The 17387-nt window shown below is 33.0% G+C and overlaps 3 protein-coding genes across 7 annotated transcripts in view; 2 read left to right on the top strand and 1 right to left on the bottom strand.

Annotated features, from left to right (window-relative positions):
- Positions 1-787, top strand: part of LOC138941238 (enolase-phosphatase E1) — a 57375-nt gene extending 56588 nt beyond the window's left edge. For all 3 annotated transcript variants that reach the window (XM_070310714.1, XM_070310717.1, XM_070310715.1), the window contains 3 exons: positions 4-40; positions 314-505; positions 575-787. In XM_070310714.1, the coding sequence (XP_070166815.1) occupies positions 4-40; positions 314-505; positions 575-604 (259 nt within the window). In that variant the 3' untranslated portion in view covers positions 605-787. The remainder of the gene's footprint in view (positions 1-3; positions 41-313; positions 506-574) is intronic.
- Positions 788-1269: 482 nt separating this feature from the next.
- LOC138941056 (inositol-tetrakisphosphate 1-kinase) lies at positions 1270-4272 on the top strand. Its single transcript, XM_070310366.1, has 5 exons — positions 1270-1853; positions 2222-2320; positions 2382-2523; positions 2627-2763; positions 2835-4272. Exons 1-5 carry the CDS (start codon positions 1743-1745, stop codon positions 3408-3410), a joined length of 1065 nt encoding a protein of 354 aa, XP_070166467.1. The 5' UTR covers positions 1270-1742; the 3' UTR covers positions 3411-4272.
- Positions 4273-4913: 641 nt separating this feature from the next.
- Positions 4914-17387, bottom strand: Cue (Protein cueball). Of its 3 annotated transcripts, none has more exons than XM_070310583.1 (7): positions 17159-17387; positions 13066-13278; positions 12236-12425; positions 10778-11395; positions 10215-10529; positions 9643-9919; positions 4914-8128 (listed from the first exon to the last, which is right to left on the bottom strand). In XM_070310583.1, the coding sequence occupies exons 1-7, from the start codon at positions 17241-17243 to the stop codon at positions 8024-8026; spliced, it is 1803 nt and encodes a 600-aa protein (XP_070166684.1). In that variant the 5' UTR covers positions 17244-17387; the 3' UTR covers positions 4914-8023. The 3 variants fall into 3 exon arrangements, with proteins under 3 accessions (XP_070166684.1, XP_070166685.1, XP_070166686.1); XM_070310584.1 differs by lacking the exon at positions 17159-17387 and adding an exon at positions 14663-14727; XM_070310585.1 differs by lacking the exon at positions 17159-17387 and having other exon boundaries at positions 13066-13112; positions 13181-13278.

The following is a 17387-nucleotide window of genomic DNA, read 5'->3' as shown; positions in this document are numbered from 1 at the left end:
TAGATTTACCAATGATGCGTTAAATGCAAATGTAAAGAGAGTAAGTTACCACAAATGTTCTATTATAAAATATAGTGAGAAAAAGAGAAAGGTAGACAAAAATCCGCTATATTATCTCTCTCTCATTACATAATTAATATAGAAACGCAATTTAAAAAATGTCATTATATATAACTGAATTAGTTTATTAGATTAATATAATGAGGTGACTTGCCGTAATTTTATTGTATAATTTCAATATCTGACAAAATAATAATTCATGTAAATCAATAGATATTATACTAACAAGTTGATTTTTTGTTTGCGATTCCAGATCGAAACCTCGTCAGAGACGTCTCATTCCGAGGGAGAACTGTATATGCCAAGTTCGTGTTCCTATTCTCTCGGGGAAGTGAGAGTTTTAAAGAAACGTGAATTAATTTCGGATAATTCGATAGATCGCGACAGTAATGCGACGATCCTTGTTACCAGAAGTATGCTAACGTCTTTAAACGATTCCCCGATGGTGAGTGATGCGAGGAAGATAAAGAGAGAAAGATACCAACAATATTTTAAATTATTATTTTTCTTGCAGTCTTTGCTAACAAGTTCTGGATGTATTTAAATACAGAAATTCATCGATGCATCGCGATATTTTAATTTATATCATAATAAAGGACAATCTAGGCTAATGAATATTTTTTAATTATCTCGTCACATGCCTTTTATAATGATACAAAAGGAATTGGAGCACAGCGTGTTTTTTTTTTTTTCGTTTTAAATCGTAGCAGTTAATAATTTAATTGTATTCATGATATATAATGTACAATATATGTATAATATATATATACAAATATATATGTTGCGTGTGTATAATTTTATATATTTATATTGTATATAAATAAATTAGCGTATTCTCTCTCTTTTCTATAAAACTATATATTTTTTTTCTTTCTCAACATAAATTATATTAATCGTTTATTTTATTTTCTCGCAGAAAGTAAAATTTAGTATCAGGTAAATATATAATTCGATAAGAGGTAAGCGCGTACTCTTGGGATCTGTCAGACTCCAAATAGAAAAAAGCGAAAAATATATTTAAATATCCGAATATATAGATTTCAATTGAGAGATACATTTTCTACATTCTTGAAGCATCTATATCTTTGATATTTGTTGTCTTAATGCGATTAATAACGTTAACTACAATCATCTTGAGAGCTCTTGAACGGGCTAATCGTCCGTTCAAAGAACGAGCTCGTTTCAAGTATTTGCCGGCAACTATTTACTTTCCAATCACGCACTGCCGATAAAGAATATATTGTATTTCCGGCGACGTGTTCAACGTGTGCGCTCTCGAAAGTAAACAATAGAATTATAGTAACGCGTAGATCGGCGATCGACGAGACGAGACGAGACGAGACGAAGAAGGTATTGAAACGATAAATTCGACCGTCGTCAGTTCGCGATTCGCGGCGGAGAGGCTGCCGACGAGTAGTCGACTCTCGAAGAAAAATCGGAACACGTAGTACGAGTACGAGTATCGGTGATTTCGCGATGACCGCGCGAAACACGGCGTTTTGAATGCGGCGAAACATAACCGCGTTCCACGCTCTGCGCAAATATGAGATCGATTTACCGGAGATCGTTTAAATAGTGCCACGAGGGGGGGAGGAGAGATCATCGATCGTTAATTTCGGACGACTGGCACGAGACGTAATCGGACGGACCGATCCGCCCGTCATTAACGAAGATCGAGAAAAATGTGCGACAAGTATGTCATCGGTTACTGGGTGCCCGAGAAAAAACGGCAGAAATTCAATTGGAACGATTTTGAGGATGTATGCGAGTCCGAGGGATTTCAGTTGAAAATGGTAAATAAAAGTACTGTCCCTTCTGATACATCAATTTTTATTCGCACGAAATTAGGAGGAATATGCTGTGCATAAGATAGGTTATGTTTGATTAATATCAATTTCTATTATGATCTGAAAATATATAATATATATATAAATTTGAAGGAAATGTTCCCATAAGCAAGAATAATTCGAATTATCGATTTATTATAATTAAAGAAAAGCTTTTTATGCCATATTATATGTTTTTTTCTTTTGTTTTCCGATTTCAAAGTGTAATATATTTTTTTCTTTTTATAATAATGCAAGCATTGTGCTTCGAAAGCATGTCTTTGGATGCTAAAAAATACTTCTAATGTCTATAAATCTTGTTTCATTCGTTTCAGATCGATGTGAGTTCAAGCCTTGAAAAGCAGGGACCATTACATGTTTTTCTACACAAATTGACAGATATGCAATCGCATGCGGAAAGTGGTGATAAAAATGTATGAAAATATTTATCAGCAATGTTTACATCATTACTGATTCTATAATGTATTTTTATAGGCTGTGGATATTGTTTTGCGACTGCAAGAGTATATTACCAAACATCCAGATTTGGTTATTATTGACCCACTGGACAATATTAGAAACTTACGCAATCGATATAAATCTTACGAATTTATACATGAAGGCATTCAATTTAAAGGTGGACTATAGTCTATAGTCTATAGTAGCTTATAGTATAGTTACATAATGTTGATTACAAAACAATTGAGTCATTTATTTTACATCGATATATTCTTTTTCAGATATATTTACTCCTAACTTTGTAGAAATCAAAAGCAAAAATGTTCACGAAATAGTATCAACGTTAAAAAAGCGTGGTATTAAATATCCATTTGTTTGTAAGCCACTTATTGCATATGGTTCGAGCGACGCGCATAAGGTATGTATTTTGCATGAGACAAAGCAATAGAACCAAGATATTTAAGAAAATTACTTAGTATCTAATTTTAGATGATGATTATCTTTAACGAAAGGGATTTGAAAGATTGTCAACTACCTTGTGTTGCTCAGGACTTTATCAATCATAATGCCATTTTATATAAATTATTCGTAGTGGGCGATCGTTTTCACGTGGTTGAGCGTCCCAGCTTCAAAAACTTTTATCAAGAAGACTGTAGTTTGTTAAGTACAATATTTTTTGATTCGCATGATATATCGAAAAGTGGGAGTAGATCTAAGTGGTCTATATTGTCTGAAGATAACATTCCTTTAACTGTAAAGCCAAATTATCAAATATTCGAAAAGATCGTGAAAAATATTCAAGAAATATTTCGGCTTGTTCTAGTTGGAATAGATGTTGTAATCGAGAATCATACTGGAAAGTATGCGATAATAGATGTTAATGTGTTTCCTGGATACGACGGCTACCCGAATTTTTTTGAGCATTTAATAGATAGCATTAAAAAATTGTTGTTAGAACGAGGATCTTGCAGACAAAATTCCAAGGGTTGTACATTGAAAAAGTGTCAAAGCGATGATCTAGATTCTGGTTTTGAAAGTGATGAAAAGAGAAAATCCACAAAATAAATATGTAATACAATATATGTGATGGACAATGTATTATGTTTAAGCGAAATTAAGCTATTAGAATTAATTACGATGATAGCATCAGGATCTAGAACGCGTTATTATTTCGCATATGTGTCTATACATTTTTTTTTTTTTTTTTTTTTTTTTTAAGAAAAATAAAACATTCGATCTTGTTGTAAATTTTTCCCAATTTAATCCTATTAAATGTATATAATAATTTTGATATTAAATTTTGTTACAATGAATCCCGTTTGGCACATTGCTTATTTCGCAGCATATGAAATGTCGTGCATTTGTTTGCGATTTCGAATCTTATATTTTGTATTTTGTAATAAATTCGACAGTACAATATGATGCGACTTATGACTGCCGGGGAAGATAGTTTGTACATTTTATGTGTATACACTTTTGCATTTTCGCGACAACGTTATATTGTATATGCCTGTGAACTGTTGAAGATATTTAATATACATAATGGGGAAAATGCGCGCGCGATACGAGCGAACATAAGATTAGTAGAAACAATCGGAATAATTGCGACAGTATGGTAAGATATTTTCAATATTTTCGAATGATTAAATATTAATAATTACTATATGTCATTTTTTATGTCTTTATACAATGAATATCAATTTTATCATTAGAAAATATTGCAACATCATTTTCATTGTTTTTATCGCAATCATGCCGATTGATTCTAAACACCCGAAATATTAGTAATATAAGTTCGGTGACTCTTGTAAAATATACATATATTTTATTTAGTTATTGTATAATATAGAGAGTCTGATATTATATATATAACTAATTTACTTATTTATATGTATATATATTTTATATGAATAAATTGTGTACAAAAGTGGAAAAAACCATGTTGCAATCCAATGAAATCTAATCTTGATAAAATAATATAGTCTAATTGTAAGGTGTATGTTATATATTTTCTCTCTGTGTTTCTCTCTCTCTCTCTCTCTCTCTCTCTCTCTCTCTCTCTCTCTATCTATCTATCTATCTATCTATCTATCTATCTATCTCATGTAAGTATGATTGAATCTTCGTACTTTTTGCATCTTAATCTCGAAAAATTGTAAAAGTTTTTAATAAAATATATTTTGCGCGACAAGAAGTACATTAAATTAAACTAACTGACTTACGACATTAGAAAAACATGATTCGAAAAAATTTAAATTTTAAAATTTGTAGAAGACAGTTGGATTTATTTTTTGTCGAAAAGTTTCCTTTATAACTTCACCGATTTTTCGGGTATTGAAAGAAACATATTTCCAATTCTTGCTTTGCTCGTCGTTTATGAATTAGCAAAGAAGTTGAATACAATACTTACTCCTATCTGGAAAAAACCTACATTAAAATTTTATCTAGTATAATAATTATTCTATACATAAAAAAGTATTCTCTGGAAATTACAGCTAAACTTATTTATCCTAATAAAACTGGAATTAGTAAATTAAGAATATTAATAATAAGAGATAATCCATTTTATTTCCATTTTTATCTGTATACAATAGCAACCAGCGTTATAACCATTGTAAAGAGATGCAATGTATGCAATATGTTGTGTTTTTGAAATCATATTTAATAATTTTAAAGTATCTAATTATTTGATTATGCAAGTACAATTAAGTACAATTTAGCATACCTAAAGTTTAAGTACAGACATTTAAGATAAATACAGTAAATTTTCGAATTCTCATTTAAAAAAAATTCTATTAATTTGAAAAAATTATTAGATGTATGTGTGAGAAAAGTTTATAATTCTGATTTACAACATCATATAAATAATAATAAAAACATATTGCATACTGTGCATCATATTATGGCTTTATTTTTTTTTCAGGAATATAACCCTTTCACCATAAATCCACTATCTCGTCTCTGGGGATGAGTGTGCGGGAGAGGGCTATTTTCCAAACACAATGTGGGTACATATATATATGTATATACAATATATATATCGCAATTCTTTCATATATATATACATATATAATAATAATAATAATAATAATAATAATAATAATCGGGAGCAAATGTCGCAAATCTTTCGTATAAAATTATATATTAGATTCAAAAAGCAATTGTGACAATTTAAGTAGCATCTATCGTATACAGGAACAAAAAGTATCGTCATGTATTGCAAATAATTTGTGTTGTCACGACGACAGGAACATTATTCCGTATCATAAAGAATAACATAAATTCTATAAACAAATAATTAATGAACAACACGTTGGTTTGCCGTTTTATGACATGGTTAGAATTAAACAGTAGGTTTTTTTCTACATATAATGCTTCCATATAATGTCTTAACTGTATAAAACGTCTAAATATATATAGCTTAACTCGATGTGACAATTCTTGCAAACCAATAATTGTACTCTTGTTATTACTATTAAAAAAAACAACTTTGGTGCGCGTAAAAATTATACGCTTTAAGTAATTTTAAGTAATTATTAATTGCATTATGTGATTTTCTCGGATTTTAAAAGTTAAAAACTTAGGATCATCTTTCTTACGAACAGAACAACAAAAATAAAATATAGTTTTTAATGCATAAATATACTCACTATCATTTATATGCGCAGTATCATAATCGCATGTGATAAAAGAAAATCAAAGAGTAATTTCAAGCACTTTTTTTGCGATGAAATAAAAAATTGGAAGAAAAAAGAAGAAGACATAAAAATTGGCTTCGCATTCCACATATGGATGCACAGAACAAAAGTTTTTGAAATTAAGTAAATGGAGTATTGTTCTGTACTAAACGTCACAGGTATCTTTAAACGATATTCTATATAAAAACTGACGATCCTCACAAATAAATGAACCGAGCTCACGGGCATTATTGATGTATATAAATACATCAGAAATTTCTTGCATAGCATGTATAGAACTGTAGTGTAACGTATCACTGGGAGATATTTCGGTATTTAACAATGAGGATCATTCGCGTATCCGTTGTATATAACTCTGAACGTTTTCCTATTTTATCTCCTATTACAGTATACATCTCATATTATAGCATGTGTATACATATATTATGTACTTAGTTGCCTAGAGACATGCGATATAAATTTAATCATTATTATGAATGTTAGTGATAACGATCCCCGAGAAAGATTAAAATCATTAATGTTCGATCATATAGTATGGATTCACATTGAAGATATTTCGGTGCGTAAAAGCACGATCCAATTCGATTTATATGCATATGTATTGTACTTACAGTATGAGAAAAAAAATGATAAAATATGATTACGAAATTATGAAATGAGAATTCGTTGATTAAGAATGGAATTAAAAGCTTGATCTTAAAATATAAAAGTCTTGGTGCGCGATCATACTACCATAAATGTGCGCCAAATCAGACCAAGAATGACGATAAATTTACATCAAATTGCGTTCTGATACCATGATTAAATTAATGATATAATTCCATTACATAAACGTACTTGTGTATAAAGCCTGTTGACGGATGGTTCAGTCAGAAAATGTTACAAGACGACTACTTATATCTGTGACACTACATCGCGATCTAAATTTTCTTCAGGAATGTACTCAATAGTACTTTGAGCAACGATTAGAATTACCGCTTAAGGCAACTTTTGCGCACTCCGTGACTGCGATAACTACTTTTTCCTTACACTTTCTTTCTCTTTTCAATTTGTTTCACCTCGACACTTGAGTCTTGATGATATAAAAGTGAAATGAACAGAATAAAATGTGAAAATATAGAAAAGTGCTTTAGGAAACTTTTCATATTAGAGAGTCTGAGTTATATTGTTTGGCAGGTCCGGCAGACATCTATTGATGCATTATGAAAAAAGGTTCTTAGGTATTGCATACATGTTATCTTTTACTTTCTCGAATAAAGAATATGTGTGCCTTTTTTTCACTTAACGAATACAGTTTCATGAGACTGTATGTTTTGTTAAAAATCTATGTACATATATCGTCACTCATTATATGTATATCTCATTATTGAAATTTGTTACTTAAAACCGTTTGCGCAACACCGTTTTAAAAATATATTCGATTATGCTATCGTTATATATATTATGTAGATTTTAATAATGGAGAAATTATATCGAATATAGCTAATAATATAATATTATTATTAAAATCTTCCCCATTATGAATATCTCCATAAATATATATCACGCATCTTTATCTGAAATTTCAGTGTTGCTTGTATGCAGTCACGAGCGTTTGCGTTTGGCAGATTTGATAATTTGAACATAAAACCAATTTGCGTTTATCTTCTAGAATAAGCATCTAATAAGATTAAATGATGAGTTTAACGACTATTAAGCGAGAAAATGATTCTAAAACACAGCCCTAGTGTGTATGACGTACTAAGAATTAGGACTTTCTAAAAAGACCTTTGGCTTCATTTTCCAAGATGGAGCAAAATCAATTGCCAACACAGCGCGTATCCCGTAAACACGGATGTTTCCAAACTTAACAACAATACTAAAATTCGCCGCCGCAGTATGTACAGACATGGAACAATTCCGAGAATATTTCCGGCGCGAGGCAGAGCTCGAGCAGAATTTTCGCCATTTCATACGACGAGACGAGATGAGTAGTCTGTGCTAGCACGAATTACCCTCCATATTATCCAACAAGGAATTTTTCTCTTCTTTTTTGGTACTATTGCTTCTTGGCATCTCGGTTCGTAATTTCGGTTCGAAACACGGCTGTAAAAGAGAACGAAATTGTTCTATTATCTATTTTATGCCCGGTTTTTATTTTGTTTTGTAAACTTGACGAAATGAATTGTTGCTTCTATCTGAATTTAAACGAACTTAAAAATATTCTGGCGCTGAAGTGCTTTCTTGCCAAATTCGATTCTTGTGTGACATATTATAAACAAGTTATTTATTTTCAAAGCACTCTTTCTCTCTATCTCTCTCTATAAATGACTTTGTAGGAAGTCTTATTCTTAATAATCGTCTGGTTTATTTTAACTAACAAATATAGTATATCAGGCCTTCGAATCGTGCGCAAAAATAATACTGTAGCTGCTGACATTATCGCACATAATAAATCGTTACAGACGTCATTTAACCGATATGCTAAATGGAAATGTAACAAAAAAAAAAAAAAAAAAAAAAAAAAAACAGATCAACCTTAACATAATTCGATCGTTGACATACACACACACACACGCCCGCACGCACGCACATTGCACATATAATTGGAATCTACGCGTGAATTCATTAGCGGCGCTCATAAGCTGTCGGAGATAGGATGGCCTAACTTTACTTAATAACAGAACGATTAATGACTTTTTCTCATCGGCAACATAAATTTCAAGATATTTCACATATAAACGTATTCAACATTGAATAAAATGATAGTGATACTATAAAAATGATTTGATATGATTCTCTCTAGTTATGTGCAAGATGCTGGTAATCACATATTTTCTCACGACGTGAACTTTTGATTGATGCGAAAGAATGCATAGAATTAATAAAAAAATAATTATAAAATTAATTACAAAAATAATAGTGCAGTATACATGACGTACTATAAGTCCACGTAAAGTCCACTGCGTGTTAAGTAAGGCGCGCGCATGTCAAAAGAATATATATAATCTCTCGCATCATCTATTTCTTAAACTAATCATACTTTTCATATAAAAAAATTGAAGAAAATTTTTAAAATAATAAGTAAATAATTAATCAAAAAATTAATCACGATATAATACTAGTGCAATACTGCTCTGTCATTTTAAAAAACACTCTTTCAATAAAATAATTATTAAATGCCAATAATGCATTTCTTTACTTTTCAAAAAAATGTGTACTTATAATACATACAAATTAATTTTAATGTCTTTTAATTTTTCGAATACTATTATAAAAATATAGAAGACCTTAGGTGAAAACAAAAAAAGCAATGATAAATAAATATTTAATTAATTTTTTAAATCCGGAGTTAATACGATAGAGATATTATTTGAATCATGCAGTTGCGTGTTCTTATCAGTTGAAGCAAATAAATTTCTTTCGATAAATCATTGTATAGATATTTATAAAAGTATGAGAGATGTGAGATGCGAAGAGTAATTTGCGTTTAAGGCAAAGTACGAGCGCGATGCATGAAAATGATGCGCTTTGCGAGATTCTCAAATTTCTTTAGCGTCAGCAAAGTTGATGCGATAATTCGCTATCGAGCGACATTATTTAGATGACATTTCACTCACAGTTTCGCAGATATTCATATTGCAGCAATTTTCTATGGTAATTTCACATTGATTGTCCGGTATTTGTGGTCGAGATGTGAGCGGCATTACGCCTTTACTGACCACATAGTGCCTCTTGATACGCGGTCGTCTTTGTAATTTATTTACGTAGTAACTAAGTCCGGCAATCACTACAAGAAACACAGCAGAAAGGGCTGCAAACATTGGTAGCAAGATGCTGCTTTGGAAATTGTCACTAAACGTAATTCTTTCGGCCGTTTGATTCGAGTCCATGCACCTGTATATGCAAAATGACATTGAAATTTGCACATATTGCATTCATATATATGTATATATATATATATATATATATATATATATATATATATATATTGTACATAGATTGCTTTATAATCGTATATACATATACACAATCTTTGTGAATAATATAATTCTTTAAAAATTTCTTGATATTGTTATTTTTAAGATATAATTGTATATAATCTTTCTATACGGAATTCTTCTATACAGAATTAACAAATATGAATTAATTGTAATGATAAATCTCGTTTTTTAACAAAGCATTTACATACCTGCACAATGTTACACTGGCGCTAGGTGGTTCGCTGCGGTTGCTCGCACAATAGATCGCACAGACCTCCGCGATGTTATTCGACTCTTCGCATCGAGATCCTTTGGAATATTTACAGCTACAGAACGGCCTTCCATTCTGGACGGAACACTTGCCGTTGAATAGGCAGTAATCGCCGCAAACATCTCTTTCGCATCGGGCGCCGCTAAACGTCCCTGTACATTCGCACTCGGGAAGTCCGCGATGATTTATAATGCATTTACCACGGAGGCAGTAATTATGACAAATCGAAATTTCACAAAAGAGTCCGGTAAACCTGCAAGGATTACGCGATTTTTCAAATTGCTAGCAATAGTACTATAGAAATATCTAACTGCTTTAATCGATCTTAAAAGTATGTGCTACACAACTTTTATCTTTATATTTTAATATCAAAATAGTATTTATTGTAATATATGAAAAGTAAAAAAACCATAGAAACGCTTTAAATTTGTATATGATACCATCTATTTCAATGATCCGCTTATACAGTGTATTAAAGTTATACTTGCTATTGCCACTTACCCTGGTTTGCATCGGCATGTGCCGTTTGTTTTGTTCAGATGGCCGTCGTTTAGGCAGTATCTGGAGCTCTCGGTGGTCAAATCCGATTCCTCCGTGCTGGTAGTTAAATTATTAAATGTCTCGGCTAACGGTTGTGAAACGGACCCCGACAAGTTCGTCCTCTTCTCCATTATCGATAAGATGGTCGCGCAATCGATTTTGCCGACATTGTCGCGCGTAACAATGCCGGCCGGATCGGCATTTCTTCTAGAATCGTAGTACGATTTGAACTTGGTCGGGTAATCTCCGGCTTTAGCGTTCTTCGGCATGGTCCAGACTGCGCTGTACACCCAATCGGACCAATATATCGACTCGCTGTCCACCGCTAGATAGATTGGCTGCTGATGTTTGTTTTGGACCAGCAACTTCCGATCGCTGCCGTCTAAGTTGCTGCGCTCGATCTTGAAATGAATCCCTTCAACATCATCGATCCAGTATAGCTTCCGCTCCGCGTGGTCGATTGCTACCGCCAGAGGCTCGTACAAGTTATTCTTGACGACGATTGTCCGATCGTTTCCGTCGAGATTAGAACGCTCGATACTGGGGTTCGTGGTATTACTATTCACCCAGTATATGCGGCTAGAGAGAATCATGGGGCTTGCGATTATTGTCGATTTTCTATCTTTTTTTATCTATTTTGTTTTTCTTTTCAAGAAAAGTTTGGCGTTGAAAGAATTCAAAGCAAAGCACATGACAAATATATATTTCGTATTAATAACTTATAAATTAATTTATCTGTTTTCAACACATACACGCGGTTATTTTTTAGAAATATTTGTTTAGAAAATTGCTTTCTTTTTTTATTTGTTTTATATATAATGGTAGAGAAAGAGAAAGAGAAAGAGAGAGAGAGAGAGAGAGAGAGAGAGAGAGAGAGAGAGAGAGAAAATTTGTAGGAAATATCTTCTTACACAAGAAATTGCATTCGCAAAATAAAAATAAAATGAGTAATCAAAATATTTGAATGAGATCTTATTTTTTACGCCTTTTTAGATTCATTTTCAGCTGTAGTTTGACTTTTTTTCATAAAGCCTCAGTATTCGCTGACAATGCAAAATGGGTAAATGTTCTGAAAATTGCTGCGAAAGCTATCCATTTGAGATTTGATTTTTACATATACTTCGCTTCTTTCCGTTTCTTTTAATCCACATGTAAATATATTATATTAATAATGCTATTTTACATTATTTTATTTATGATATGTCTATATGATATATTGAATATTACTTAATTATTTTTTCAGATACAAAAATCAGATACGAGATTCCAATATGTCAAAATTAATAGAAAATCGATGAGACACATTGCAGAGATCTTTTAATTATAATTTACGATTTCTAGTTTAGAATTTATTTTTAGAATGTATAATTGCAACAAGAAAAGAAATCTCCATAAAGTAGATCATCATAAATTACGCACCTGTTACATACGTCGAGAGTGATGCCACGTGGACTGTTCCCAGTGAGATTGTGCAAAATGACAGGATTACTCGGTTCGCCGTCTAACGGCACGTGCATCTTTCCTATGATCTCCTTCAAGGCATCGATCCAGAATAAAATGCGCGATGAGGTGTCGAAAACCATCCCCGTGATGTGCATTCCGTTCTCCTCTACATTCATAATTTAATTAGATATACACAATTTATATTACATTATCGTCATACATTTTATGGTAAACAAGCGTTAATCTCGATTTCTTTCTGCGCGAGAGATTGCCGAAGAGAAAAATGTGCATAAAAAAGTTTAGCAAAAGATTGTTTTTTCTGAGAGGAAATGTGCCGAAGAGATGGCGATATCTATGTAAACATTGTTGATAATGATGTGTGAAGAAACTGGCACAAAGAATTTACGATACATCTGATTGTAAGTGAATGATTTTTCATCAATAAAACCGGTTTATAGTTGAATTATCTTTATAAAACACGTCACAATTTTTTTTTCTCGCGCATTCTATAAACTCATTGTCTATCAAGTGAAAGTCCTTCATTGATATTCGTGTAAATACAAGAATCGCATTCTGGTTTTTCGCGCTTTTCTCTGGTGTCATAATTTTTATAAACATTTCCTTCTATCTTTTATCTTTTCTTATTCATCTATTGTATATTCAAATTTCGAATTTCCTTGTAATTTACAATAAATTTATCCATGAAAAGAGAAGATTAGTCAATTTTTACTTATAATTTCTAAAATATTTCTGGAAAGCAACTACAATAATTGAAGAATCAATTTGCAAGCTCTCTCTATACTTACTCTTAAGCAAGGGGATTGAATTAAAATCCTTCTCCGTAAGATCGTTACTAAATATGGATACATTGTTTTTTACATCGGATAAATACATTGTTCGAGTGGTATCGTCGTATGTTACCCCGGTCAAGGCGACGGCTTCTGCAATATTAGCGTGACCCGTGAGCGTACCGTTCCGTGCGAAAAAGTCGATTTCGCTGCCGATCACCACGGCCAAGTCTGTAAAAAGAAGAGAACGGTCAGAGAACCGTTAAAGAACAATTTAGAATCTGGTTTTAGGCAACTGTTTAAAAAAAAAATTAATGCTGCCCGTGAAAATATTGAGTAACGAGTATTGAGTAACGAAATAGTTGGTATTAACATAAATAATTAGATTGTATAATAATTAGATTGTGTCGAAAAATTAAAAAGAAAATAATTATAATTTTTTTTTTAAATAATTTCACGCTTTTCCGAATATGTGCAAAGGATTGTAGAATGATTGTTATCGTAATCCAATCTACAAAGTCGCTCTTGAATTCTTTATCATCGATTAATTGAAAAACAATCTAATTCGTTATATTACGTTCCAGAGTCACACAGATATCTCGTAACGAGATTATCAATTATATTTATTAAACAAAACAAAATATCTTTAATTTCTCGGTAATGAAACTTTTGCGTCGACTCTAGAGGAACTACGGTCGCACGTCGCGTTACTTGAGAATTTGCGATGCTTTCCGTAATATATTTACGTTTTAGTCTATTTATTTGTAAATCAATATGCACATTTTTTTTCAGAATTAAAATTATATTTTAATGATGTATTTATACATATTCAATCTTTATCATTGAACATGATTTTCAGGCATTAATAACACGGAATGATATTTTTATCTTGCAGGAAAACAGTTAAATTTTCACTCTTAGCGTTAAATCTTGACCGTGAAAACGCGTCAATTGTTTTAATTTGCGTATCTGATGTATGTATTCCTAGACTTGAAAACGAGAAACTCTACAAATATATTCTTCATGAAATAGAAAGAGATACATTGAACTGAATAAGATATGCATGATTACAATTGATGGTCACGATAGAATTAATGAGTAAGATAAACGTGAAACGACTTCTCAATCACATTCATGTAAACGCACTGTACGATAATGTATCGTACCGTAATATACAGAATGTCCCGCGTCAATCGCATCACGGGTCGTGTGCGGGTAGAGCAAATGAAATCGAGAAGGAAAGTCCTTTACCATTTTTTTCTATAACACTTAATTAAAGAGTTATTATTGAGCAAAGTCTGGCTAATCAGCGCCGATCTTTTAGCCGCGCGCTGTGAAGTGTGCAACGGCGCACACACACTATCAGGCGCGCGACTCACCGACGTGCGTCCGGCTAAAGATCGGCGCTGATTGGCCAAACTTTACTCGATAATAACTCTTTTATTAAGTGTTATAGAAAAAAATGGTAAAGGACTTTTCTTCTCGATTTCATCTGCTTTACCTGCACACGACCGGCGATGCGATTGACGCCCCGGATATCCTGCAATAATATACATATACAATATATTTTTGTTTAGTCGAAATATATTTTCGCTGCGTGACGAAGCACACTTACGGTCTGTCAATCTTTTCGTAAACTATAATCGGAGAAACACTGCGATTACGATGAATCGACGCATCGCGGGAATTTCTGAAGAAAATATTTTAATTGAGTGATTTGTACACAAGATTTATTACGTCAACATAATTCAATGCGATCGAGTGATTAGCCAATTAAATTTATTTAATTTTTAACAGCAGCCTTATTTAATTCTTTTCTTTCTTTTCCTTATGACTGGCCGCAAGCAGATATGCAGGAAAATAGCGGGATCATATTGCGATCAGTTATCGCGAATGAAGAACGTTCTAGCGATCTATTACAGTGTTGAATAATTTATTTATCGAGCAGCGACTGATAGAGTGTATGTGTTTGAATAGCTTGGCGCCAATACATGCTATGTGCAATAATACAATAATGCAATTTATTAACATTAAACAGGTGTTATATTTTTTTCATGTCTCTTAAAATAAAAAAAAGGAGTCTACCAATTTTTTGCAAAAAAAAAAATTTGATATATTTTAAATTTTTGGAATAACGTCACATATAATTTTATACGAGATTAATGTAACTTCGATTAAGTTATTACAAACTAGATCTATCTTTTTTTTTTCACGACGATTTGTTATGCATCATGCATAACAAGCATCAGAAATATCGGTCAAGCCTTAATTCAAAAATCAGTTTCTTACAACATCTATATTACAATATTTATACGATCAGGTATGGCACGTGGTATTATTAAGAACTGAACAAGGTATATCGAGTATAAAAATAACTTGTATTATTTGCATATCTTTATATTTTTTGTTCGGTTATGTGGTATATGATAACGCGTTCAAAGCTGCATAAATATTATTTGCGAAACGTACATTCTAGATTCTAATACATCTGTTTATGTTTGCAGCGAGTGAAAAAAAATATCTTATCGTGAGATAATGTTTCGAGTACCGTTGTGTCGAGTAATCATTATATATCGATTTTTTTCAAAATTTTTGCGATGCATTTTTTAATCGAAAAAAAAAACAAACAAAAAAAAAACCCCCAAAAAACTTTCGTCTCGAACAAAACAGACACAAGAAAGATGTAAAGGCAAATTTATGGAAATTGAATTTGCGTTAACTTATTCGCATACGCGATTCACGTATATGAATAAAAGCTTGATCGTGTCACGATGCGAAAAATTTCAGTTTTTATTTCTTTTCAAAAGCTTCGATAGTTTTTTCATGTGTTTATATTTTTATTTGTAATTTTACAATATTTGCTATTAATATTATTGATACATGTAATAGATTCAGAAATGAAATAGTGACTATAAGATATACATTTTGCGATGCGGTGTTTTAATGCTTCTAATATTAAATTATCAGAGTTGTATGTTCAAGTCCACGAGATGTTATGATGCTACTTATAACATTTTGCTGAATAACTTAAATTATCGTATAAACATCCACACTCGAATGATGCAAATCGGCATTAGAGAAAATTTTAAGATTATCAATAAATTACACCGATAAGAAAACAGAGTTCTCTCCTCGATGATGTAATATTATTATTTGTTATCGTGTTCTACATATGATATTTTGATCTTTGATTACTGGCTTTCCCAAAGCGTAGTTAGCGCCAGCATTCCAATATATTGTGTCGATTATGCTCTCAATTATGCGATGCGTATTAATAATCGAGACGAGGAATGAGCTATTGACTGCAGATTTTTAAGCCTCGCAATTGATTTCTTTATTATATACGCTCTTTCTCTCTCTCTCTCTCTCTCTCATACGTTGCTAAACCAGGAACCGATTCAAGATGCCAATAGTTTCGTACTTGTTTCGCCACAAAAGATAAGATCGCGCAATTTCATTTATACACGCTCCGCGAAAACACGCGCGACCTTATTGTTAGACGTGACCGCCAAATAATTATCTTCAGAAACAAATTTCTACGATCTCCGACATAATCGGGGAAACGTGTACGTTTCTTGGATGGACATCGCGAATATCGCGAATACCCGTCTGCTCTCGTTTCCCATTGAAGTGTGTATACTGTATACGTGTGCGATCGCGTACGAGCGCGCTATCGTCACCCTTGGCAGCTGACATTCGTTACATAAATTTAGGTGTACGGACGAACCGAGGACGATAAATCTCGACGGATGGACGATCGGTGACGTTTAATAACCGCGAGCGACTCAGTTCGTCGCGACGTTTCATTCAATTTTCGTGCGCGATCAGATGCGCGCGGAAAAAACGGCGAACGCGACGAGTGGCGTACGTGACGAGCGGCCGTGGGTGAATGGAGTCGGCGCTCGTGCACCAACACGCGCATACGCGTACACATGGACGCGCACATGGACACGGATCGTGCCAGCGGTGTCTCTATGTGTCGCGACCCCGTGCGCGCGACCCTCCCGGTATAATCGGCTGCTTACCGGCGCGCAACGTGTCATTAAGAACGACCGAATTTAATGATAGCTATTCCACACGTGTCTGTCATATATCTCTCTCATAAACTTACCCCAGGACCTGGCGTACGCCGTGACCACGAGGGTGCATGATAAGAGAATGCTTGGTAGAAGATATCGCGTCTCAGTGCAGATCATGACTGGCGATCATCTGACATTCGTGCGGGCAAATCAAGGCTAGACGAGGGGAGAACGAGCAGGTGACACGGCGGGATGGACCAAGGGACGAATCTCTTTCTCTCTCTTTCCAACGGACGCGCGCGCCAAAAACACGTCCTCTCG

Source organism: Polyergus mexicanus, unplaced genomic scaffold (assembly GCF_030449975.1).
Source record: "Polyergus mexicanus isolate NDT 795.1 unplaced genomic scaffold, iyPolMexi1.0 SCAF_18, whole genome shotgun sequence".
NCBI classification, from domain to species: Eukaryota; Metazoa; Arthropoda; class Insecta; order Hymenoptera; family Formicidae; genus Polyergus; species Polyergus mexicanus.
Note: the sequence above shows the minus strand (reverse complement) of the source record. Positions and strands in the feature narration are given on the sequence as shown.

What these genes read in the sequence shown, in the direction of transcription:
- LOC138941056 (XM_070310366.1), top strand. Translation starts at nt 1,743, where the DNA reads ATGTGCGACAAGTATGTCATCGGTTACTGGGTGCCCGAGAAAAAACGG. An exon ending in TGAAGGCATTCAATTTAAAG is followed by an intron (nt 2,524 to 2,626) that starts GTGGACTATAGT and finishes ATTCTTTTTCAG; the next exon opens with ATATATTTACTCCTAACTTT. An exon ending in GTTCGAGCGACGCGCATAAG is followed by an intron (nt 2,764 to 2,834) that starts GTATGTATTTTG and finishes ATCTAATTTTAG; the next exon opens with ATGATGATTATCTTTAACGA.
- Cue (XM_070310583.1), bottom strand. Translation starts at nt 17,243, where the DNA reads ATGATCTGCACTGAGACGCGATATCTTCTACCAAGCATTCTCTTATCA. An exon ending in GGCGTACGCCAGGTCCTGGG is followed by an intron (nt 13,279 to 17,158) that starts GTAAGTTTATGA and finishes TTCTTTTTACAG; the next exon opens with ACTTGGCCGTGGTGATCGGC. An exon ending in ACTCTCGACGTATGTAACAG is followed by an intron (nt 11,396 to 12,235) that starts GTGCGTAATTTA and finishes GATTCTCTCTAG; the next exon opens with CCGCATATACTGGGTGAATA.